Here is a 24,670-nt window from a genome sequence, read left to right as displayed (position 1 = left end):
TGTTGAGTGACAGGATTAGGGTTATTAATGACAAGAGTATTCACTTCAATAAGTCTGTAGTTCACATTTGCCATTGTATTTTTCAGGCAAAAATGTTATAAATGTGCTCTTTCCTCTTTGACAAATTTCCATTATGTAATTGCTGTCATTACAGACATTCAGGGATATCATTACGGCTGCGCTAGCGATTCCCAGACACCATGGAGCGTACCAGGGCCTGGCTGGCTGGCAGCCTAAGATTCCCTCAGGGACCTCAATCAGCCAAATAAAACAAATAAGCAAAAAGCTCTCTGGTTATTCTGACACAAAGCTAGGTTTAAAACCATTATATCTATGTGAAAAATCCCAGTATATGACTTCGGAGTAGTGTGGTAAAATTGTGGCATCCTTTGGGTTAGTCTGTTTCTACATTTTGGCTAAATTGAATTTTACTGACTTTTTCTTTTAGTAATAACAGGATTATTTGGGTTCTGTTTTCCTAGTTCTCACATCGCCTAAAAGCTTGTTGTTACTAGGCATTTTTAATGGGCTTTTGCACACCTTCGTTTTTGTGTTTATGTTGGTAGTATTTATTGCTGTCATTAAGTTCTCTGTGTTTCATAAATATCACTTTTTCTAAGCTTATTTATATGTATAGGCTTTAAAAAAAGCCTCTCCTTTTTTAGAGGAGTTGTCAGTGTTCACAATGAATGACATACAGTTAACTTTAGTTAGTGCTTTCTTTTTCATTGATGATCTTTGTATTCCATTTGAAAGATTTAAATTTTTGTCAAAGAGAGAGGTTTGAGTTGATATTTTCTGAGCAACAATATCCATACCTCTCCTGTGTTTGTCTTTCTTGAAGTGCTGAATGCCTGGCATTTGTATATCTATTGAATTCTGACTTCTTGATTAGTTGTATTTTTGGACAAATATGTATTATTTAAGTCTGGAAATACCTATAAATTTCTTAATCTCCTCAGTCCTTTTTCTTATTCTTTTAAAACTTCCTTTAAGTTAGGTTTATTTGAAATCAGATATGCCACGAGGGCAGTATCTGATAGCCCTTCCTTGGTCTTGGTCTTCATATATTTTTCTTGCTGTTATATCTCATTTCCACTTACAGAACTGAGTATCACTAGACTGTTTTGAGATGTTCTGTTAATCTTGTGAATACATGGAGAGTTAATAGACCACATAAAATAGAATGAGGATAATTTTAAACAAAAATTTCAATTTTTCTATATAATAGTAGTTGACTACTAATTCCTCTTTTTAAAAAACCAGTCCAGGAAAATAAATGTTAGATTTTATTTCACTTTTTTAGTTTTATCTATGTCATATTAGTGATGAATTATAGTCACGCTATCCTTAAGCTGTCAGTGACTTGAATCTTACTTGTGAGTCATTCTCTGCCAACTATGAACTATTTTGTAAGTCAAATTTCCTTCTGGATTTTAAGAACATCTTGAGAAGACTTCACATGAAGTCTGTTTAGGATGAGAAGGAGGAAGAATGATCTTGGTTTTATAGTATTTATTATAATCGATAATTTTTAAAATTCTTGGCAGCTAGTAAGATCTTTCCTAATAACTTTATATTCAATAAATATATTTAGCTTTGATTTTAATTAACAAATGCAAGTCATTGCAATGTTAGACCAAACATTTTATCATAATTTTATATAAATTACATTTAAATTGTAAAATTTGAGTCATGTTTTGTCCGATATTATTTATTACAATTCTTAATTTCAAATTTTCTTGAGTTTTTTTCTCCCATGAGGAATTACAAAAAAAAAATATCGCTGGGAATGTCATGGGTCTGCAAAACGGAAGTCCTGTAGCTCTGTGTCCTGTAGATTCATATTTGACTAGAGTGTGTTGTGCATCTTCACTTTCAGTCTTCTCCAGCAACAACTGTTACGTCTCCCAATTCTACACCAGCTAAAACTATTGACACATCCCCACCGGTTGATTTATTTGCAACTGCATCTGCGGCTGTCCCAGTCAGGTTAGTTAACAAGTATGCAGTGAACTGTTTATTAATATTTTGACTAGGTTTTTGTTTTCTTTTTATGTACTGTACCCAAATGACTTCACCAAATGGAATCTAATCCTAGTAATGTGTGATATTTTGGGTTATTTTTGCTACACAAAGTAAATTCTTTTACACTTATGCAGTTACGTAGGGCTGTACCTCTTAGAAAGACCTAAGCTATGGAAATCACCTTGTTGCTCACACATTTGGGAAATGAAGTAGAAGAAAGATGCACACACTTGAGGTTCTTCTGAAATTGGCTGATATGGAAAATGTTTTCTAAAATTAGTTTCTTCTTGTGGGAAATTTAAACGGTGTCTTCAAGTGCTTTAAACACACACACACACACACACACACACACACACACACACACTTGAAGTTGTAGTCCAGTTAGCTGGTGCATATAAGGAACTCAAACTCTGGTGGTAGGAAGAGGCCGTCAGGGTGTTCCTAATTAGCTTTTCTAGCACCTCCAGGTCAGGACATTAGTGAGAAAGGTGAGGATGACTTTGCATCCTGGGAAATCTTAGAGCTACCCATCATAGGGGCTTTCTCAAATAATAATTTTAGGTCAATTCTTTGGTTCTTTTGCTTTAAAAGGATTCTAGTCTCATTTTGTAGTATCTGTGCCTCTGATTATGAATGTCCTATATTTGGAATCTTGGATTTTGACCTGAGCAATAGCTCCAAATACTTTACCTAAGTTAACTATGTGCTTTACTCTCTGCTTGCTTAGTCTGCTTGTTATTCCAGCAACCTCAGTAAAACCAAGTCCTTTCTGCTACGGCACTAAGATAAATTGCTTCTTATAAAAGCTTTAAGATCTTAATAATAAATGTTTTCTTTTTCTGTTACTTAGTACAGTTGTGTTTATGAAATGGACATCAAAACTAGTCAATGCTTTCAGGCAGTTTGGAACTTTTTAAAAAATCAGCAGAATCCTTTTCTCAAAATAATATTACTTAGAAACTGAATATGTAAAAGAGATAAAGATGGAACTGATGTTTAAGAAAGCAGATGAGGCAAGGCATGGTGGCTCACTCCTGTAATCCTAGCACTTTGGGAGGCCGAGGCAGGAGGATCTCTTAAAGCCAGGAGTTCATGACCTGCCTGGGCAACATAGCAAGATCCCATTTTTACAAAAATAAGAAAAAATTAGTCAGGTGCAGTAGCTCGAGCCTGTAATCCCAGCTATACAGGAGGCTGAATAAAAAAAAGAAAACAGAGCAGGAACCTGGGACCCTGTTGGCTTGGCACCTGGCCTGGTAACCTTTAAGCCAGTGCTCGTCAAATCTGAATGTACATGTGAATCACCTGGGGATCTCGTTAAAAATGAAGATTCTGAGGTAGTAAATATAGGGTAAGCCTGAGATTTTGCAGTTATAAACATCCATGGATGCTGCTAGTTTGGGGCCCACACTTTGGATAACAAGGCTCTAGGCTCCTCCTTGGAACTTCTGCAGATAGAGAAGCACAGACCCAACTGAGTAAGAATAAAAAATGAAGTAGTTTTAGGCGAATCCTCTTACAGCCAAACTTAATATATTATAGTCTAATTTAGGAAAAAGGTAAATTACTGACTATTTAGTATTCTTTTCTATACAAAAGATTTTAGGAAATAGAGAAAAGATAACCTTAAGGTTATGATTTTTATTGCCCTGTAGGACACTTCCCAGGGATCATATCCAGCCCCCTATAAAGAAAGTTTTATTGGAACAAAGACATGTTGATTTGTTTATGTCTTGTCTATGTCTTATTTCGTGCTACAGTGGCAGAATTGAATAGCGATGAAGACCATCTGGCTCTTTACAAAAGTAGTTTGCCAACCTTTGGTATATGCTATACTGCTACACTTTCTATTCTTTTATTGGATTTAAAATATCCAAAATCTTTGTTTTCTGCATAAGCGTTTATTTAAAAACACCTTTACATTATAAAATTTCAAAATCTAATTTTAAAGTTCTGTTTTCCTTTCAGCACTTCCAAACCATCTAGCGATCTCCTGGACCTGCAGCCAGACTTTTCCTCTGCCGGGGCGGCAGCAGCCGCGGCACCAGCACCACCAGCACCCGCTGGAGGCGCCACTGCATGGGGAGGTGAGCGAAGTCACACAACCGTGCCATTTCCCTAGTCATTTATTGAGTCGCTTTTGTATGGGCTACAATGGTTATATTTACCTTCTGATTATCCAAAATGGTGTTAGAAACTTGGAGGGAAAATGCTAAGAATGGCATCTATTGACTGTAATATATGTTGAGAGAGAGAGAGACAGAAAGTGCCTATACTACAGTTAAAATGTTCAAGTAATATCGTTTTTATTTTAAAAGTTGGCACAAAGGAAGTATTTTTCTTTGCTATTCTAAAATTCTGATTATTTTTAGTAATTGTTCTCCAGAGATTTAGGCCTTAGAGGACTGAGTATTCCCATCAATTTATGAGGTTACTCAAAGGCAGCATTTCTAATTTGGTTTGGTAAAGTGTAGCCTCCTTCCCGGATTCCTTTAGGCCTGAATTGGTTTGATACACAGTGTATTTGACTTCAGGCAAGTGAAATCTGTTACAGATTGTTGTTTGTGTCAGAAAAAAATCATACTAACCTGATTGACTGAGAGAAACCACACCTAGGCACTTGATTCCCATTGAGCTCAGAAAAATCAACCTTTTATAAATATTGGATTTAAAAACATATTTAATACTAATATAAAAATTAAGATAATTGCTGCATAAGACTCAAAGCTGCACAGAGTTGGTTTTAAATACCATGCCCTACTGCATCAAACGATCAGAATAACATTTTCAAAATGTTTACGACATGGCTTATACAACTATAGAAGCAACAGAAGTGAAAGACTTAGTAACTGACTAATGAGGAAACCAGCAAGATGATAAAATTGATGCAAAGAGCATTTTGAGGAATTGGGTATTTATAGGCATTTGAAAAGGAATGCTATTAATAGAATAAGATGGCTAGTTTAGATACAAAACTATTAATATCCTATAGAGTAATAAAAATCATAACTTTGAGGTTATCTTTTTTCCCAAATTATTTGCATCACTAGCAGACAAGATTTGTAACTTATCATTTTAGAATCAGAGTCCTTAATTACAGTAATAACAAAGTCAAACAAAGTTACATTCCTCTAGATAATTAAATATTCCTTGGGTGGTCTTGTTAAACAGTGTGTCAGTATAACATCAAAAGTACATTCTGTAATCTCTTGATCTTATTTCCAAGCTTTTTGGTAACAAAAATAACAGAAAGATAACTACTTCTGAAATAAAATTGTTAACTACAAATATGAGCATTTTAAATGTTGGCATGTTTCCATTTTAAATATTTAAATCATCTCCTATATTGAAATGTTCAACTCCTAAGGCTACAGCTATCAATTTTTAAAATAAAATTGTTCTTTCAACTTCATTTAACATTATTAAATTCTAATTAGTTAAGGAAAATATTGCCGAAGAGATTTTATAATGACATTCTTCTTGTACACGTTTTTATTCTAAACTTCATCTTATTTTAATTTGCTTATAATTTCTTTTCATTACCACAGTGTCTTATACCATGTATTATTTTCCTATTTATCTAAAAATGTTTCAAATTCATATCCTTAACTCAAACTCCCTCATTCATAAAGATGCAGATGACTCTTACAGAACTTCTATAATTTAAAATTTAGTTTTAATTGTAAATTTATTGGGTAACACAAAAGTTTTTTTGGTTTTATATGCATGTCTTTTTAATTATCTCAACTATTTAAATCAGTATGTGTTTCATACTTTCCAATTTTTAGAATTTTTCAATCATTTAGTGAGTTAGTTAGACTTTTAATGAATAAACAGTAAGACTATAAACAATCCCCTTACACCGTATTCCCTGGCATGAAATTAAAGAGAAATTTTGTCTTTTTCTTTTTTAACTTTTGGCAACAAAAGAAGAATGCCAAATAAATAAAAGGAAAAAACTAAATGAAATCTTTTTAATTGTAATGTAACATTTTTATTCATATTCATCTTTAAGTGCTTTTTGCTAAGATATGTAATATTGTAATAACCAATTTTATTAGACTACATTTTAGTCTCTACTGGTTAGAAATAATTAACTATTGATGATTGAAACATGAAAATATCATTGCATATAAAAGAAAGCAGAACAGTGTGGTTTTAGCCAGGGCTGTGCAATATGGTCAGGCAGTTTGTGCATTGCTCAAAGGCAGGGCAAGAGGGGCTGAAATCCAGCCAAACTCTTCTAGTCAAGCTGTGAGCCTTTCTCATTATCCTTGAGGAGGAGATGCTTTTCTTTTTCTGATCTGCCCCTCTACAGGGAGCACTTTTTTATGCTTGGTACAAAGGCTAGTAGAAGCCTCGGCTTAGGGCCTGATGGTTACCTTTTGATGATTAGACAGCATTTTTATCTCAACAAAATATCTACAACTGCAACATTTCATAGCAATAGAAAAGTCAACTTTTCAAGAAAATGCTAAAAAATAAATTCTCCAGATTCCAAGCAAAATAGTAAAAATTATAGCCTTAAGAAAATTGAAATAAACTTCTATAATATGAAACTGAGCAATAATAGATACCTTCTGTTTGCGTTTATCTTGTAGATAACCCAGTGGTGGTTGAAGGTGATGCTAAATTACATAATAACAGATATGTGTTGGTTCATTTGACTAGGGAAAAAAATAAAATCACTCTCTCAATCTTGCCTGATAAGATCAAGCCACTTCTATTATTGAAGCATATTTGAATTTTGTTTAACTAGACAATAAAATACAAACTCTAAAATTTTATAAGTTTGTTTGAAGGTACTTATCTGATCATAGTGACAGTGAAAGGATTTCAGTTTCCAAGGACCATGGCCACTTCAGATGTTAGTGAATTTTTCTTGGGGGTTATAGGTACTGATAAATATTTCCATTTCAAGGGATATATTGTAATGTTACTATTTTTTTCCTACAATGTAAAGCAACCAAATTTTAGCAAAATCATAGTTTAGTGATTTTAATTTAAATTATACATGTAAGATTTGGCATTTCTGCAAGCTGGTGGTAAACTCATTTGACAGAAAGATTGCAGAAAATTTTTATTAAATCCCTACCTTTGGCTCTGTAATAGGGAGAGTGTTTTATTTTCTTCATAATAAACTCATGTCTCAGAAGCACAAATAATTGAGTATGTGTGTTGCGTGCCTGTATATCTTAGATGTGGAAAAACAAATAACTTCTTTTTATAAATGCTTGAATTGAAATTTCTACTTTTTGAGAAATACAAGATTACTGCTAGGGTTTAATTAGAATTGAAATAATTATCAACATGCATTTGAAAGCTAATCACTATTATGTGATCATAGGACTGTAATATTTACCATGTACAATGTTAGCTACGGTACAAGTAGTTTTTGTGACTCATGTTACCATTTGCTTGTTGATTAAATCTGGGATGCATGTCTATAGGCTGTTTTCATACATAGGCATGTGCACACATGCACATACACTCTGGGAGATTTATAGAAACTTTGAAATTTACAGTCCTATAATGAAAATTATAACTTGACTTAAATATTTGCTATTGCTATATAATTAGCTATCGTTATCAAACGTCAGATATGTTTCAGGTATGGGTGAGCACTTTAAACGTACTAACAGGCCAGGCGCGGTAGCTCACGCCTGTAATCCTAGCACTCTGGGAGGCCGAGGCGGGTGGATCGCTCAAGGTCAGGAGTTCGAGACCAGCCTGAGCAAGAGCGAGACCTCGTCTCTACTAAAAAATAGAAAGAAATGATCTGGACAACTAAAAATATATATATATAGAAAAAATTAGCCGGGCATGGTGGCGCATGCCTGTAGTCCCAGCTACTGGGGAGGCTGAGACAGGAGGATTGCTTGAGCCCAGGAGTGTGAGGTTGCTGTGAGCTAGGCTGACGCCACGGCACTTACTCTAGCCCAGGCAACAAAGTAAGACTCTGTCTCAAAAAATAAAAAATAAAAAATAAATGTACTAACATATTGAATCTTCATAATAAACTAAAAAGTCTAGCTACATCTCACTGCAGAATATAGAATCTCATTGTTAATTTAGTTGTCATTCTGTTTCCTCAGTTAAAATGAATATTTTCTAGCAATTTCTATAATGCAAAAAAATCTCTGATTATGTTCTACTTCTAAATGAATTGAATTCTGCTGCGGTAATTTATTTTTTGTATGTGTAATTTAATCCTTTATAAAAAGTGGCAGTTTTGTGAATATTTAGTAACTGATCCCATCATGCTAAAATAGGGCCTCTTATGGTAGAGAAAATTTTGTCTAAAACAAGAAATAAGTGACATAAATTATGTTTCATCTAGAAAATTAATAGTTTCAAGACTAAAACCTATGGTTGAGAGGAATGGAAAAATTTCCAGCAGCTCTTATCTACCAGTATGCTTAATCATCGTGCATTTTTCTAGGAGATCCCAAAAGAAGTGTACTTTTCATCTTCCGTCGTATTGTTGCAGACAGCCTCATCACGCTCCATCTGAACAAAACACTAATCAAATGCAAGGAACTGATTTAATCTTTCATTCTTCTTTTTAAAATCTCCTTATTTCTCTCTGCTAGTGTACATAAATAATCATCTTTATTACTTACCAAATTTTTTAAATAAATTGCTTATTTCCTGTAATAGACAATAGCGGATCTGCAAACTGTTAGATCACATGGCTCTTATCTCCTCTGCTGAGTCACATTGTGGCTCTAAGTAGCCATCTATGAGAGCAGGGCTAGTTAGAGTCCCCCTGACACCAGGAGAGAAGAGAAATCAAGTTTGTCTGATGACCCGCTTGGTTTCTAATTGGTATTTTTAACATGTGTGGCTGTAGGGTAACAGTTGTGTTGGGCCAGGTGCTGTTGGTTTGAAGAATTCTTGAAAGACTTTCTATTTCTCAAGACTTTGGAGCTGGCCACCTAGCAGCAGAAAACACCCCACCCCCAAGTCAACACAGGCCTGCCTGGTTATTTTTTACCTTTTGCCCGGCATTTGTTAGACATACATTCTCAGATTGAAAACTATTTTTAACGTCCAGTACTCTGTGTGCTCTAATTTTCTAGTATTGTTGTGAAATATGTTAAGATTTAGTTAAGAAGAGTCTTAATAATCTTAGAGAATCTGTAGAGTACTTGATATTATATTTACTGGGTTTGCAAATTGTATGGTTAAATGAATGTGATTATTTTCAACATCAGATTTATGTTTCTCGGTTTTTTAAAATTCCATCTAGAACTTCAGGTTTACTGAGTTCTCATATTGTTTTCAAGGCCCTGAAAAAAAAATTGCTCCTTAATGAGTTCCAATAAAATTTCTTCATGATTAAAATAAATTTCCAGTGGCATTCATGAATTCAAATATGAGCCCTGAGGTATATCACATGACTGAGAGTAGAAGAATGCCACTGGACACTCTGAATGCTTAACCTAAAGTCATTGAACAGTTAAGACTATCCCCTTTTGACTTTTTATTCAGGATGCCAACTGTAATTCCACTGTTGAACACTAGGAAAGTGTTCAGCCTCTCAAGGGCATGCTGACCTCGGAAGGGCTGAAAAGTTTTGTGCCTCATAATTTCTCTCATAGTCATCTTAAAAATAGTTCTCATATATTGTCAGATACTGTTTATAAATGTCAGGATTATATATTATATTCAAAAACATCTGATAATATAAAACTTATGAAGAAGAAAATGATTTAGGTTAGATTTTCTTTTTCCTAATACTTAAACTTGCATTCAATTCTTTGACTATCTTTGGCATTTTCTATTATCTTGACTATAGCTACCATAAAGCCTCCATGTATTCTATGGTGTTCTGGACTTAAGTGACACATCAAATAAAGAGGATGAACAAAGTTTCAGTTAATTACAGTTTCTTCAGAATTGACATTTATGGTATAGTGAAATCAAAGTCAAAGCAGATGAAATGATAAATCTGGTAGGAAATAATTGGAGTCTGTCAAACTGTTTAGGCCTGACTTTAGGGAAGTCTCTTGACATCCCTTGCCCTCAGTTTTCCCATCTATAAAATTGGAAACTTGGTCCAGAGAATGCTGAAGTTCCCTTCTAGCCTGAAAGTTCCATGATGATAGTGGGTAATGTATGTGCTTTTAAATTATAAGTGGTCCAGAAAGGTACCTAAAGCTACAGTTTCTTTAGTTAGTGCCTCATCTGGCTTGGACATTGGTCTGGTTGAATGTTTCAGCTTCAGCTCTTATTTATTCATATGCTGCCATGTTATGGACCACGACAGACCTTTTGGGAGAGGGTGAGTAAAGCTTTGTTTTTAAACTTGCATTTTGAGAGACTTCTGTATCTTAATAACTGTCCTCATTTGATCATTTGGAGTCTGGTATATCTTTTGTCCTCTCCTCCTCTTCTCTTCCATTTGCTCTCTGTTTCTGGGAATGGACAGATTCTTTGGCTGCGCTTTCCTCGGTTCCCTCTGAAGCACAGATTTCAGACCCGTTTGCACCAGAGCCCACCCCTCCTGCTACAACCGCTGAAATTGCAACCGCTGCAGCTTCTGCCTCAACTACCACAACTGTCACTGCTGTCACTGCTGACGTGGATCTCTTCGGAGGTTAGTCAGTCACATCACTGTTCCTTCGTTTTCCTTTCAAGATTGCTAAAATTACCTGGGAGTTGAGGCATTTAAAAATGTTTACGTTATGTAAATGCATGTCAGCCTGTTTAAGTACTTTTTCAGTGTTAACCCATATGTATTTATCTTCGCTAAATTCATCAACTTTCTCTTCACTTAATTTTAGTACTTTCATAGCAGAAGTTGCAATGCTCTAGTCTAGGCCCATATGATTTTCTGGTTTTTTTCGAGTGAGGATTGAAGTTGCTACCAGAACTCCTGCCCTGGACATACCCACTCTGCAGTAGCAGACCTCTCTGTCATAGTTAGGTTTGGCTTTGGGGCCAGATTAGACTAGCCCAGAAAATATTTGAGGACTATGGAAAGAAAATACTGGTTTAAGTTATTTCCTAATATTTAGGGCAAAAAAATCATCCAAGAGTAGTTCAGATTTGTAGGTCTCTGAAGAGAGTTTAGGGATGTGCCTGTTTTTGCAGCTTTAAGCTCATTCTGTCCGAGTGAAAATTTGGATCATCTTCGGCATTGGAACTTAGAAAACATCTGAAGCAGCACTTGAAATGCTGATTGAAAACAGGTTTAGGTTAGTTTGTGAAATGTCTAAAAATATGGTTTCCATGCAAATGTAAATTCTGACCCAGTATAATATGCCTGGACTTCATGAGCCATGTGGGGCCAGTTTATTTACGGACAAATCCATATCCCCAACCGAGTGGCGCTATGTCCACACATTGAGGAGTTCTCTTATCAAATACATACATCGAGTGGTGCCATTGTCATTATAGTATTGCGTGTCTTCATTATCATATAACATCTTTCCCAGGGTATTTTGAGAATATGGTAAATAAATTGATGGAAGCACATGATGGTGAGGGCGGCAGAGATTTGGCAGGCTCTGGTAGAATCAATATTAAGATATTCCCTTGGGAACATACACTTAACACATTGTTACTTACCACTCTGCTGCTTGCTGCGCCCCAGTCTCCGAGCTTGGCCAACACCATCCAAGACAAGGAGCACTCAGCTAGACACAGCATTGTTGCCGCTCTTTCATGAAAGGGATTTTCTGCTGCCTTCGTGCACTGTCATTCCTATTATAGGAGAAACCTGTTTTTAGAAAAAGTAGGAGAGAAGGGATTGCAGACCTCTGAATATTTTATTATGAAAGGTCACCCACTACAGAAATTAGTTTTTCAGTTATGCCCCTATTATCTTTTGAGACCAAAAATTTAAGTTTTAGCTAAAATTTATAAAATCAACTTCTTTACCCTTCCTTCCCCCGTCCCCATTATTGGTGTCGGGTATGGGTGGTTTCTCATAGGCTTCTGTTAACAGAAAAACTGCAAGGAAAATGGACAGTGCAGATAGGATGGGTAACAATTTGTGCTGAAACATTTCTACATCTTTAGCTGTTTAGATTTTTGGTTTTCAGTCCACTTATAAAAAGTTTGATTACCCCTAAGAAATCAATCAATTCTGTCTTACTTCCTTCATAGCCCTCTAGAAAATATTTCTTTAAAATATTCTTTGTGCCATTATGTTGTTTTTGTTTATCAGTAATTACTGCTTTGACTGTATTCATCAAGCAAAACATCTGTTTGGGAATATTTTCACGATGGCATTCTTTTTACCTATAAATACAAGTTTAAAGGACTAGTACTGATGCCAAAGAATGGGGCTGTCCTTGGGATTTCCTCAATATCCTTTCTAGTCACCTGGCTGGAAAATGAATAAAAATGAGTACATCTAAGAGTCTCATCAGAATTATTTTATTGATTTATGTACTTCTGTAAACTGTCTTCTGGCCTCTGACAGCTATGAAAGTTGCATCATTTATGTTCAGGCGTCTGTACGTGTCACTGTCTGTTTTGTGGTTTTCAACGACTTTTCTAATTTCTTTCATGCCCTTTATTGTGTTGTAAGAAATCATTTAAAGATTTCATTTTAAATATAAACCTAATCTAACATCTCTGTGGCCCTTTTGTGTGCCCGTTTTTTTATATTTTATCACTCTATAATCAGCAAGTGGTGGAACTTGAGAATAATAAAGGCACCAATTATATTTTATTTACACAACTTTAAAGCATGCTCTTTTGAGGTTCTATGCAACATGTATAGCAACTAAGTAGATATCTATAGAAATAAGCTTAATGAATTGCAGTTTCAGAAAAATGGCTGTTTGATTTTATGAATATGAAATATTAAAACAGTAAAATCACATATGTATTTTAGTACTATATTTAAATTACAAATTTAGAAAATAGTAAATTTCTGTTATTTATAACAGAAATATTCAAATAAATACCCATATAATGTTTTAGTCATTTCAATGTAAGTAGTTTATGCAAGTCATTAAAAATATTTTTCAGATACATTTCATTTCCTAAATGCTTTATTTTTTAAAGTGAACTTTTAAGACATAAAATCTGCTTTCTATGATCATGTAGAACAGTATTAAAAGGCATTGTTATGCTTTAACAATGTAGTAAAACTTATAAATATTGATAAAAATAAAAGACAAAATCCTTGAAAACATCCTATTTTTTAATTATGCAAACTTCACTAACAATAACACATTGGTTTGCAACAACACAAGGTTTTTCTAAATACTCATGCTAATTCCTCTGCACACCCAGGAAAGTACCCTTTCGATCAACTGTGTCAATTTGTGAGTAAGCCTTTATGAAAATGGTAGTCTGCAAACATGAAACCAAGTGGCTGGAAAACCAAAGAACTTAACCTCACAAGCCTGACTCTGTTTGTATAGGCTGGTCAATAAAGTTAATCAAGCTTTGTTAAAATCAATACTTAAATATAAGCACTTACAACTAGATTTCAAGTAAGAGCCTTATAATCTGGGACATTTGTGGAAGAAAAGGAACCAAAATGGTGAGAACAATTAGAGCTGTTGAAAACAATTAGAGCCCTTGTGCTGAGTATATGATTGAAAGATAGCCTATGTGGCTGGAGTAGATGGGAAGAATAGTTCAGGCTGGGGGAAATAACGGCTATTAGAAGTTGTAAGAGAGGTGGTCACATGAAAAAAAGTTTGAGAGGAAAATTCTTCCTAGAGTGCTAGGAAAAAAAAAAAAAAGACTAATCTGTAGTAGTCAGATCAGTTTATGGGTTAGGCCTAGACTGAGTCATAACTGTAGAACAGGAGGAGCATGCATGTCCAGGAAAAAGCACTGGTTGACAATCTGGCAGAATGTAGAAATGAACTGCAAATGAGTAACAAGGAAAAGAGAACTGGATTGGAAATATCTTAAGTTTGCAATACTGGAAAGATAATGCTGCCACTGATAATGAAAAAAACTAGTTATTAAAAGAAATTTTGTTTGTTTTAACAACACCAAAATTTTATTATCTCAACTGGGTGTGGTGGCTCACACCTGTAATCCTATCACTTTGGGAGCCCAAAGTGGGAGGATTGCTTGAGGCCAGGAGTTTAAGATTAGCCTGGGTAACTTAGTGACATCCCCTCTCTACCAAAAAATTAGAAAAATTAGCTGGACTTGGTAGTGTGTGCCTATAGTCCGAGCTACTTGGGAGGCTGAGGCAGGAGGATCGCTTGAGCCCAGAAGTTGGAGGCTGCAGTGAGCTATGATCACACCACTGCTCTCTAGCCCAGGCAACAGAGTGAGACCCTATCTCAAAAAAAAAAAAATTATTATCTCTCACAGTTCTGGGGCTGACTGAGCTCAGGTGGGCAGTTCTTGCTCAAGGTCCCTTTCCTGGCTACGGTTGACAGTGACTGGGCTTAGTGCCATCTGGAGGCTCATTCACATCTCCTTCTCCTGGGCTGGGAAGACTCAAAATGGCTGGGGTTGGGAGCGGCTGGGGTTGGGAGCAGCTGGGGCTCCTCCCTTTAAGAAAAGTGTTGACAGGAGCAGGTGAGTTAAGTTCATAATGTTTAGGTTTATGTAACAAGAGAAGCATTAAAAGGAGATGTTTTGCTGATGGGGGTTCGGGGGAACCTCTCTTGAGGATGTAGCCTTAACAATATGGCTTTCATTTACTTACACATAAGTGATAACCTAAAGAGATCAGTCCATGAATATCTACTTGACCCTTGGGACTAATTTCACTGATGTTTATTCTATACTAAAAGGGGGAAATAGTGTCGTAGAAAGTGACAGTTCATACATAACAATGCTGGAGGGTGGCTAAATCCACAAAGCTCAGTCAGACAACTGTGGGCCAAATGCTAACTCTATTTGCTGACCTTGGTCAAGTCACTCAGATTTTTTTCGAAAAGTAATTTATTTTTTTAATTGACAAAAATAATATATTTCATATACAACATAATGTAAAATATGTATACATTGTGGATTGGCTAAGTTGAGCTAATTAACATATGCATACCTCACTTACTATTGTTTATGGTGAGAACACTTAAAATCTTTAAGCTTTGGTTCTTCTATCTATAGAACAGAGATAATCTACTTCACAAGACAGTTGCAGGAATTAAATTTAATAATGTCCCCAGAATATGACTGCTATTACTATTTTGACTCTTCCCAATATTATTAGTCTCAGTTCCAGGATCTATAGGAATCAAAAGAATGAAAACACACCTGACTCATGGCAAGATATTTCCAGACCTCCCAACCTTGTCTTATACCTTTCTTGTGTTCTTCTGCCCCTGATCTTCCGGTTTTCATGTTGCTCTAAGTCCTCAAGTATAGTATCCTTAACGTGGCATCTAGGAAGTAGGCCTGCCCTGTGCCTTGATGTATTTTTCATTCTTTAGTATTATTCATTTGACCTCTCCCCTGACCTCTACTCAGAACATATATACCCTCAGTATAGCTGAGAGAAGCAATCAGATCAAATTAATCTGTAAGATATAAATAACTGATGCTTATTTTCCCTTCTAGGGATATTTGTGTTTTTGTAAAGGACCTTTTAACCCAAATAAGTCTCTGACTTAATGTTTGTTATTCCACATAACACTAGACCTCAGGGCATTACTACAGAGTGTTTCATACTCCTCTCAGTTTGGGACATGCTGGGTTAAACTGAGAAACAAGTGTCTTGACTGCAGAACTTCCTGGAGCCTAATATACTAAGTAAATCTCCAGGAAGGAGGATATACTGGGTAGCATTTCTCAAGCATATCTGACAAACTTTTTTAATGACTGGAGGAACGGTGTTCTAGGAAACACTGGTAGATATTGTGGAAGACGGTATTTTGGGATGGGAAGTCTAGCAGGTAAGTGGCAGGTTCTAGGTGGGTGCAGGTCCCCACCTCCCAGAGGTTTCCTTTCCTAAGCCTGTCATACTTATGATGACTTGATTCCTTCTGTACTTTTGAAACTAGAGAGTTTCTATGCAAGCTCCAGGACTTCTTACTATAGTTAACGCGGTTTGTTGGTAGAATAACATTGGAAACCATTTGTACACATCAGCCATTTGTAAATTGGGCATTTATAAACTACGGTTGTTTGTATGTTAATGGTTTTCTACTATAAATGATAATATAGTCTTAAAATATGAAACTATATTTTTAATCTGTTAAAAATAGATCATTTTCCAAACAACTAGAAAAATATAATAGTATTATGGTATCATACCCTAATTTTATCTCCTTATTTCTTTAAAATAAGTTCCTGGTTATATCTGAAAATGCTTTTCAAGGATAGTGAAGACTTAATATTTATGAACACTTAGTAAACCTTTCATGTTAAACTTTCATGTAATTTTGCCTGTACTAGATAATAAAAAATTTTAAAGCTAGAATTGTTTGTTTACATTGCCATCATATATTTAATTTTATTAACATTAAAGGAGACATCATGTTTGCTAGAAGCCACTAGTCAGAGACATTATAATAACACAGTGAATAAGTATTGCCTGGACATGAAAGTTTAATGTCTTAAATTACATAGTAGTTATTTTTGTGTTTTAATTTTCACATCCATTAATTTCTAATGATGCATAAAACATGCTTCTTAGAGCCCTTATACAATGAGAATCTTGTTACCTTTTGGATCCTGATAGGCCTCAGCAGTATCAACACTACATCACTTGCATGTTAACTGACACAAAGGTACGCAAAGAGTAATTGTTTTGTGACCATCAACATTGCATGGGCCATAAAAATGCATTTTAAAAAATTCATGTTGTATAAGGGAGCCTTCTTCACAATTTAACTTGGTTCTTTTACTATATTTTCTTCTCTTTTTATTCTTTTAATTTCTATTGTTTTAAAAACTGCACCCAAGATGCCTTTGCAGCTTCTCCTGGGGAGGCCCCTGCAGCATCCGAAGGGGCCGCCGCACCAGCTACCCCAACCCCTGTAGCAGCAGCACTTGATGCATGTTCAGGAAATGGTGGGTTTAAAGTCACGCGCCAGTCTGTTATTTTTCTGTCCTAATGTGAAACCCCTGTAATTAGATATGGCCATGTGTTTTTCTGATTTTATTTTCTTCTGAGTGTAAAGTCTCATTCATCATAACTAGATAAATAATGCCAGCATTTAAAACATTAAGATGATGGAGTGCATACTTATCAAAATTGGCAATTTCTTAAGATTGACAATTTTTGTCAGTACAAGTATGCTCTCTTAATGTTTTCTTTTTCTCTAATGCTATATTGCACTCTTTTGTAACATTGAGTTCAAATATATTGGCATGTTTTAATGAATTTTCAAAGCTACCAAATTGACTAATTAAGTAAGACTGAAAGATGACAATCTCTACTCCCAGCTTATAGGCTAATCTTATGGCACTTTGCAAAGTGTTTCCGTTTCTAAATTTGTGGTACCTACTGAGTTTTCTTTTTTCTTTAGAAAAGCATTCTAATCACTTACCCCTGCCGATAGGATAGCAGTTAAATCCAAGCAACCTCGCACCTAGCTAGTGTGTAAATATCTGTGTACGGTGACTCTTACCCCTAGGATGACGCTCTCTTGTCTCTTTCCTTACTGATGCTGTATGTGTCTCCACTTTCCTTTCCAAAAGACCCCTTTGCTCCATCTGAAGGTAGTGCAGAGGCTGCGCCCGAGCTGGACCTATTTGCAATGAAGCCACCAGAGACCAGTGTTCCTGTAGTTACCCCTACAGCTAGCACAGCCCCTCCAGTTCCCGCAACTGCTCCTTCTCCTGCTCCTGCTGTTGCAGCTGCCGCTGCTGCCACTACCGCTGCCACCGCCGCCACCACCACTACTACCACCTCCGCTGCCACCACCACCACCGCTCCTCCTGCTCTAGATATCTTTGGTGGTAATTTTCTGTTGTTGTTGAACTCTTTCCATCTGGTGGATTGAATTCTGGCCCTTGAGCTGTACTGCATACACAACTATTATTGCATGCAGACTATGTAATTAAATGGTTCTCTAGAAACCATTTGCTGCTTAATTCAGAGTTCTGCAAAGTGCTAATTCAGAACTGGGAAGTGATGCTGTTTCAGGCTTGTTCAAGTTGAGTAAAGGCATGTGTGTTCTTGGTCTTAGATTTGTTTGAGTCTGCACCTGAAGTCGCTGCAGCGCCTAAACCGGATGCTGCTCCTAGCATAGACCTGTTTGGTACAGGTAAAACCAAAGCAACCCTTTTTTTCAATTTCATTTTCTTAGATGTTTTCATGATTAAGCTCTTTGTACTCACCTGTGATAATGCATTTGTTAGATTTTTGACTTTGATTTCAGCTTTCTACTACTTACCTCTGCTTGGTTTTGGTTTGTTTCACTTTTGGAAGATGCTTTCTCCTCTCCACCACAAGGGGCCTCTCCTGTGCCTGAGAGTTCTCTCACTGCTGACCTCTTATCCGGTGAGTGCTTTGTAAGGTCAAGCCTTCAAAGATGTCTTGTGGGGGTTACTCGCAGAGAGGTGGATGTGACAACACGTGGGTTTGTCTTAAGTTCTTTTAAACTCAAAATTTATTTTGAAAAAAAGTCTGATTCTTTGGCCCATCACCAACTGATGAGGGTTAATATTTCACATCCTAAGCCTGATGAAAAGAGAAAACTTTTTTTCACACTAAAACCTCTGACCTTAAGGAGTCAAATTTTATTTTATTCTAGAAAGTATATATTTAAAAATCCATTTGTTTTTCCTAAACTGTTAAGAGTGTCCACAGTCTTCCTGACTGGAGTTAATCATGAAATCTCAAGATGCCATTTGTCAAGGCTTAAGGTTTTATTTCCCTCTGGGTGACGTGCACTGTTTCCTGTTCTGTGCTTCACTGCAGTGGATACATTTGCAGCACCATCTCCTGCAACCACTGCCTCTCCAGCAAAGGTGGATTCTTCAGGTGTGATAGACCTTTTTGGGGGTGCGTATCTCTCCTCCTTCAACACCTAGGAATCTTTTTTTTTCCTTCAGAATCATTTTTAGATCTTCTATTTCATTCTATTTCATCGTTTTTTCTTTCAACTATGTGAAGTTATTTCCATCTCTTAAATGTAAACTTAAGTTTTTAAGATCTTTTTCATTTCTTTGCCATCATCTTCATCTTCATCAGTTCACCATAATTTTCAGTGCATGACCTAACAAAACTAGGTAGTTTTTCATTTGCAGTCTTTATGTTTTCCACTTTTTGTTCATCCTAATATAGAATCACCTGATTGGAACTTCCTTCTACTGTTCTTCCTTGGTGATCTGGATCTGGCCTAAATCAACATCTCTAAGTTCTTAAAAGCAATACAAACATGAACTAGATAACTTAGAATTGAAAAGAAATAAGCCAGCTAAAACTGAAAGCATAAGCTCTAGATGTTGTGCACTGTTCTGTAGGGTTTATTTTTGTTGAGTCTAATGCTTTAAAATCCCTCCAGAGAATTCGAAGGATTGGAAAATGTGTTGCTGATTTAAATGTTTTAAATGTATTCTCCTCTTCCTTTGTATATTATCTGAAGTCAGAGAGATGTACTGAATTAACTCGAGCTACTCATTTGGATTATACGTCTAAAGCTTCTGTTAGCAGTAAATTTGTAGAAAAAAAGGTCTGAAGTGATTTCTTCATGAATACCCATAAATATATATATAGCTTTGGGCTAAAATATCATCCTTAGAAAGTTCAGTCCACATCGAGTACCTGCTGTACATTGAAGCACCATGGTGTACACCATGATGGATACATTAAGGGTGCAAAGATGTCACGGTCTCTGACACTAGAGGGCTCAAAAGTTGTGTCAAACAAACACTGAACCTTGATATATAGGTACAAGTAATGTTGCTGCTGCTCGAATTAAATTTATGAAAATTTTTAAAAGTTCAATAGAATTCTAAATGGAACAATTCTATATTATTACCTTTTGGTAAAAATTTTAAAACTTTGATCAGCTATTTTGATAGATGACAGGATTTAGTCCAAAAGTTTTATTTAAAAAAAAAAAAAGGAATTCTCTTAATCTTACAAAAAGGTGTTAATTCTTAAATATTTTAGAACTCTTTTCGAGAGAATAAACTGGTCAGAACATAATTTTGTTCACTCAATCATTTCGCAAACCCACAGGAGACAGCTCACCGTACAGTGTCATGCTTATGCATTTCTCTGCATAATACTTAAATTACTTACTGTTTACACTCTCTTACTTTTCTGCTGCCTAATGGATAATGGATAGATGCATTTGGAAGTAGTGCTTCTGAACCCCAACCTGCATCTCAGGCTGCTTCTAGCTCATCAGCATCGGCAGACCTCCTAGCTGGTAATTAATTAAATAAATAAAACGGTTTTATAGAAGCTAAGTTTGGGTATATTTTTATAAGTAACAGATATTACATAAATTGCAGGGTACATGTTTTCCTTTCAAGACATGAAATTGAAAAGACATTGTATAATAGAAGTTTGATTATTTCCCAGGGTTTTATGCAATTAGTCTCAAAAATCACATGTATGAGCCACCTCTGTGGCTTCTTGGAAGCTCCTAATCTGCCTGACTTTCAGTCAGCATGTTTCTTTTTGTTTATTAAAAAGATAACATGCTTATGTAGCAATTTTTATCTTGTAATGTCTATGCCTATCTTTTTTTTTTTAAGGAATTTGTGGAAAAATGTACCATGGTGTTTCACAGTTGGTTTTGTAATATATGAATCACTCTACGAGAAACTGTTACAGATTCCTACCATGGGGTCAGAGCTGCTATTACATATGCCACTTTTTTAAACAAGCTGACAGGTTTTTCCATGTGAAAACTCACAGAGTGTTCCCAGTTCAACGGGACCATCGTGTGGAGTAGATTGGTACAATGTGCCTAGGATTATTGCTTACTGCCAGGATAATATAGATAGAATTAAAGGAAACAGTTCAAGGACTCTAAGACAGTAAAAGCCAAGTATTGCTCTTCCTTGGGGGCAAGACAAAGTATGCTTAATGATAGCTTGACCTAGAAATTATTGTTTTTATAAGCAAGGCATTTGCCAGTTGCAGACCACAGTAGTAAGTGTAGGTTCAGATTATGAAATTCACAAGGTGCTCTTGGTTTATCTCACTCTGATTTTAACTAAGAAGAGTACATAACAGGAAGCACAGCAGTAGTATTACACAGAACTCAGACACTCCAGTGTAGCTTCCAGGGTCACTCTGCAGTCGCCACAAGGGATGCATTTTTGTCCTAAGGTTGACAAGGAACTGATAAGGGAAGCCACCACGTCTGGAGTCTCTCAGCTAAAATACCCTGCTAGCCACATAGCTCTTGATAGGGCAAGTGACTCGTTCCCATGTTTAGTGAGGCTGCAGTCGTAAATTATAAGTTATACAATGAACAGTCCTGATACCATATACAGCCGGCTAAGGAACATTCATTTTTGGACTAATAATGAATAATGGCAGATCCTTCAGGACTCTGATCAGCCTTCAGAGTTGTAAGAAATTTGGCTTGAGGTCAAATCCTTCCTCAAGAAGCTGGAGGACAGTCACAGCCCTGCTCTTAACCTTTCCTTCCATCAGCAATTCAGACTGGTTATTTAACAGTCTTTCCCTGGGGCAATAATACTTTTGTGTCTTTCCTATCCTCCCCAAACTACCTTGATCACACATGACACTCTCCTGTGCTGAATTCATCATGCCAGTGACTGCCAGCTGGTATTTTCCTGAATGATGAAGAACCAAGGCCCCACCATGATGTCGTTGCAGACTTTGAAAGCTGCAAACCTGATAAGAGGCAGTGCACTTAACTCAAACCACAGCTGGTTACTTGGGGAAAAAATACTAGCTTGCCTGGCTTTTTTCCTGGCCTAGATGTTCTTCACAGCAGCTTGAAATTGGCCACAGAAACTTTTAGGCTGTTACTCAACAAATAAACTTAATTCAAATTTTCAAGCTTCAGCAATAAAATTTTAACATGCCACAGAAATAGCATGGTTTTAAATGGGTATTTGGCAGGAGCATGACCTTGTTAATTTTTAAACGAGATTACTGATTACAAAGCTTTTGCTTTGAAGTTATAAGTAAGGTTGAAATGGGACATGAAATCAAATGTTCTGACTTTTTGCATAATTCTAAAAAGTCTTTCTTTCCTCCTGGGTATCCCTTCACCTGTCACAGATCGCAAAGGGAGTTTCGAAGCCTACCAGACAAGAGCCTGGCAGAGTGGTCAGCCACTGTTGACCATTTCCAGTGCTGCAAAGCCACATTGTGTACTTCAGTGTCCACTGTGGTCTCTCTGTGTTCTCCAGGGTTAGAGATATTTTGAGATATTGTGTTTCCAAAAGAGCCCAGGATAGTAGGAACTGCAGCAGAGAGGCCAGTCAAAGCCTGTGAGAAAAGAGAATGTGCCATCCAATTCCAAGTCAGAGGTTAGTGACAGAGCCAAGAGATTGGATTCTGGGGATTAGGATAGGATCTAAAACACCTCTGGGACAAGAAGTACCTAAGCCTCAACTGCACAGCTTGGTATATGGATAGGTCCAGCAGGGGAAGTGTACAAAAAGTACAGATTAGGTCATTCACCAAATATAAGCTTAAATTATTTAATTGTGTTGCCCATTCTGAAATCCTGGTAAAATGGGGTATAAAAGAGGAGAAATCAGTGGTATAAGTAACTATCATTTACATAGGTCTTATTTACTATGCACTTTCCATTTCTACTATATCACGTGACTCTTTTAGTGGTATTGTGTATACTTTCTTATTTTTCTGTTCAAATAAATTAATATTTAATGTAAATAGGTATAGATGGGTTTTAATGTCTAGTTTGCTTTCAGAACAATTCTTTTAATTTAAACATATGTGAATGTCTGATTTACTTGGCATGAGGCAAACTAACTCTCCTTTCACCTTACGGCCTGATGTAAGGAATTTTAAATTACTTTTAATTTCTGGAGGTCTTAATTTTGGGGGCCAGCTTTTCGTACTTACCCCTGTTTTGCTTATAGAAAAACATTTCTCATATCTATTCAAGTACCAAAGCATGAGAAGTCATGTTCTCACTAAAGAACATCATGGAATGTTAATATAACTCTATCCTGTGGACTAGAAGCAACTTTCCTAGCCAGAAAAAAAAAGAAAGAGAGAAAGAAAGAATTTAAAACACTGCTAATATACACACCATATAAAATCATAGTCACATTTATATGTGTAATTTAGCTGATAGCTATTTCTGAGTTTTCATATTATGCATACATTTGTGTTTAATGCGTATCATGTGGAACACATATTTGGGGCACTGTGCATGGTAATTTGCAGTGAATACTTCTGTCTGTGTTTATGTGGGAAAGGATCAGCTAAGTCCACAGTCTATTGAAACAAAGAGGAACATTTTTTTTAAATTTTTATTTAAAAAAATTAAATGAGCCTAAGCACAGATAATAAGCCCACAAATGTGATGAGATTCAAAGTAGGAATTGGAACCAAAAAAAAAAAAAAAAAAAAAAGAGGGAGAAGAGAAAGAATTGTATTTTGTGAAGGATTCTCTATGATCTTGGATTATTGACTGTTAGAAATAAAACTAGTTTGTGAAATAATAAAAAAGAAAAATAATACGCAGGCACTGTCAGGGGAGGATTAGACTGTCCAAAAGAAACCTTGGTCAATGGACTGAGGACTTTTACCCCATGCTAAGATTAGATTTTTTTTTTTTGATGGAATACATTTACATGTAAATCATAAGGGCAAGGCAGTAAATATATGGTATAATTTATTATTAAAGTAGTTTTTAGAGATTTTTAACCCAAAAATTAAGAACCATCTTAAAATTGAGGAGAAGGCTTTATCAAAAATTCTTATGCATTTTAAAAGCAGAAAACAAGGACTAAATGGATAGTCTCTTAAGAATGGACATATCTGTCATAAAAACTGGTTATTCTTTATTCAAATTCAGTTCTAGAACTGTCAGATAATAACAATTTCAGAACTGAACTGTATTTGAAGTATCATCATAGTCTTCTTCTACCACTTCAGTAAAAATTTCAATTTGTTTGGCACACGCAGTAGAGTGAAAGAAGAGAAAATTCTGGAGAAGGCAACCATTGTGGCCAATGAAGACAGACCAAAAGAATAATTCTCAAAGTAATGAAAGAAAGGAATGAAGGGAGGAAATGAGAAAGGGAAGAAGGGGAAGGGAGAATTGGTTAATATAACAACAAAAAAAGAGTAATTCTCTCCAAGCCATTGAGATTTCTGGTAAGATACAGACATCATCCATATCTCAGATGGAGTCTGGCTGAAAACTTGAAAGTTAAGTCTATAACTAAGGAAATATTATTTCACACAGTGAAGGGTAAAGCTGTCAAACTCTGCTCAAGATATATCAACTGAAGGCCGGGCGCGGTGGCTCACACTTGTAATCCTAGCACTCTGGGAGGCCGAGGCGGGCGGATTGTTTGAGCTCAGGAGTTCGAGACCAGCCTGAGCAAGAGGGAGACCTCGTCTCTACTAAAAATAGAAAGAAATTAATCGGACAACTAAAATTATATAGAAAAAATTAGCCGGGCACGGTGGCGTGTGCCTGTAGTCCCAGCTACTCGGGAGGCTGAGGCAGTAGGATCGCCTGAGCCCAGGAGTTTGAGGTTGCTGTGAGCTAGGCTGACGCCACAGCACTCACTCTAGCCAGGGCAACAGAGTGAGACTCTGTCTCAAAAA

General features: G+C 36.1%; 1 protein-coding gene across 1 annotated transcript in view; it reads left to right on the top strand.

The window, feature by feature from the left end:
• The window catches only part of SNAP91 (synaptosomal-associated protein, 91kDa), a 149,931-nt gene that overhangs the window by 83,134 nt on the left and 42,127 nt on the right, over positions 1-24,670 (top strand). The window contains exons 12-21 of the mRNA XM_012638178.1: positions 1,883-1,992; positions 3,997-4,115; positions 10,301-10,315; positions 10,463-10,630; positions 16,876-16,983; positions 17,614-17,874; positions 18,105-18,182; positions 18,347-18,418; positions 18,839-18,922; positions 20,214-20,297. Coding sequence (XP_012493632.1) covers positions 1,883-1,992; positions 3,997-4,115; positions 10,301-10,315; positions 10,463-10,630; positions 16,876-16,983; positions 17,614-17,874; positions 18,105-18,182; positions 18,347-18,418; positions 18,839-18,922; positions 20,214-20,297 — 1,099 coding nt within the window. The remainder of the gene's footprint in view (positions 1-1,882; positions 1,993-3,996; positions 4,116-10,300; positions 10,316-10,462; positions 10,631-16,875; positions 16,984-17,613; positions 17,875-18,104; positions 18,183-18,346; positions 18,419-18,838; positions 18,923-20,213; positions 20,298-24,670) is intronic.

The sequence above is a fragment of the Propithecus coquereli genome, unplaced genomic scaffold (genome assembly GCF_000956105.1).
Source record: "Propithecus coquereli isolate 6110/MARCELLA unplaced genomic scaffold, Pcoq_1.0 Scaffold127, whole genome shotgun sequence".
NCBI classification, from domain to species: Eukaryota; Metazoa; Chordata; class Mammalia; order Primates; family Indriidae; genus Propithecus; species Propithecus coquereli.
This window is presented reverse-complemented; position numbering and strand designations above follow the sequence as displayed.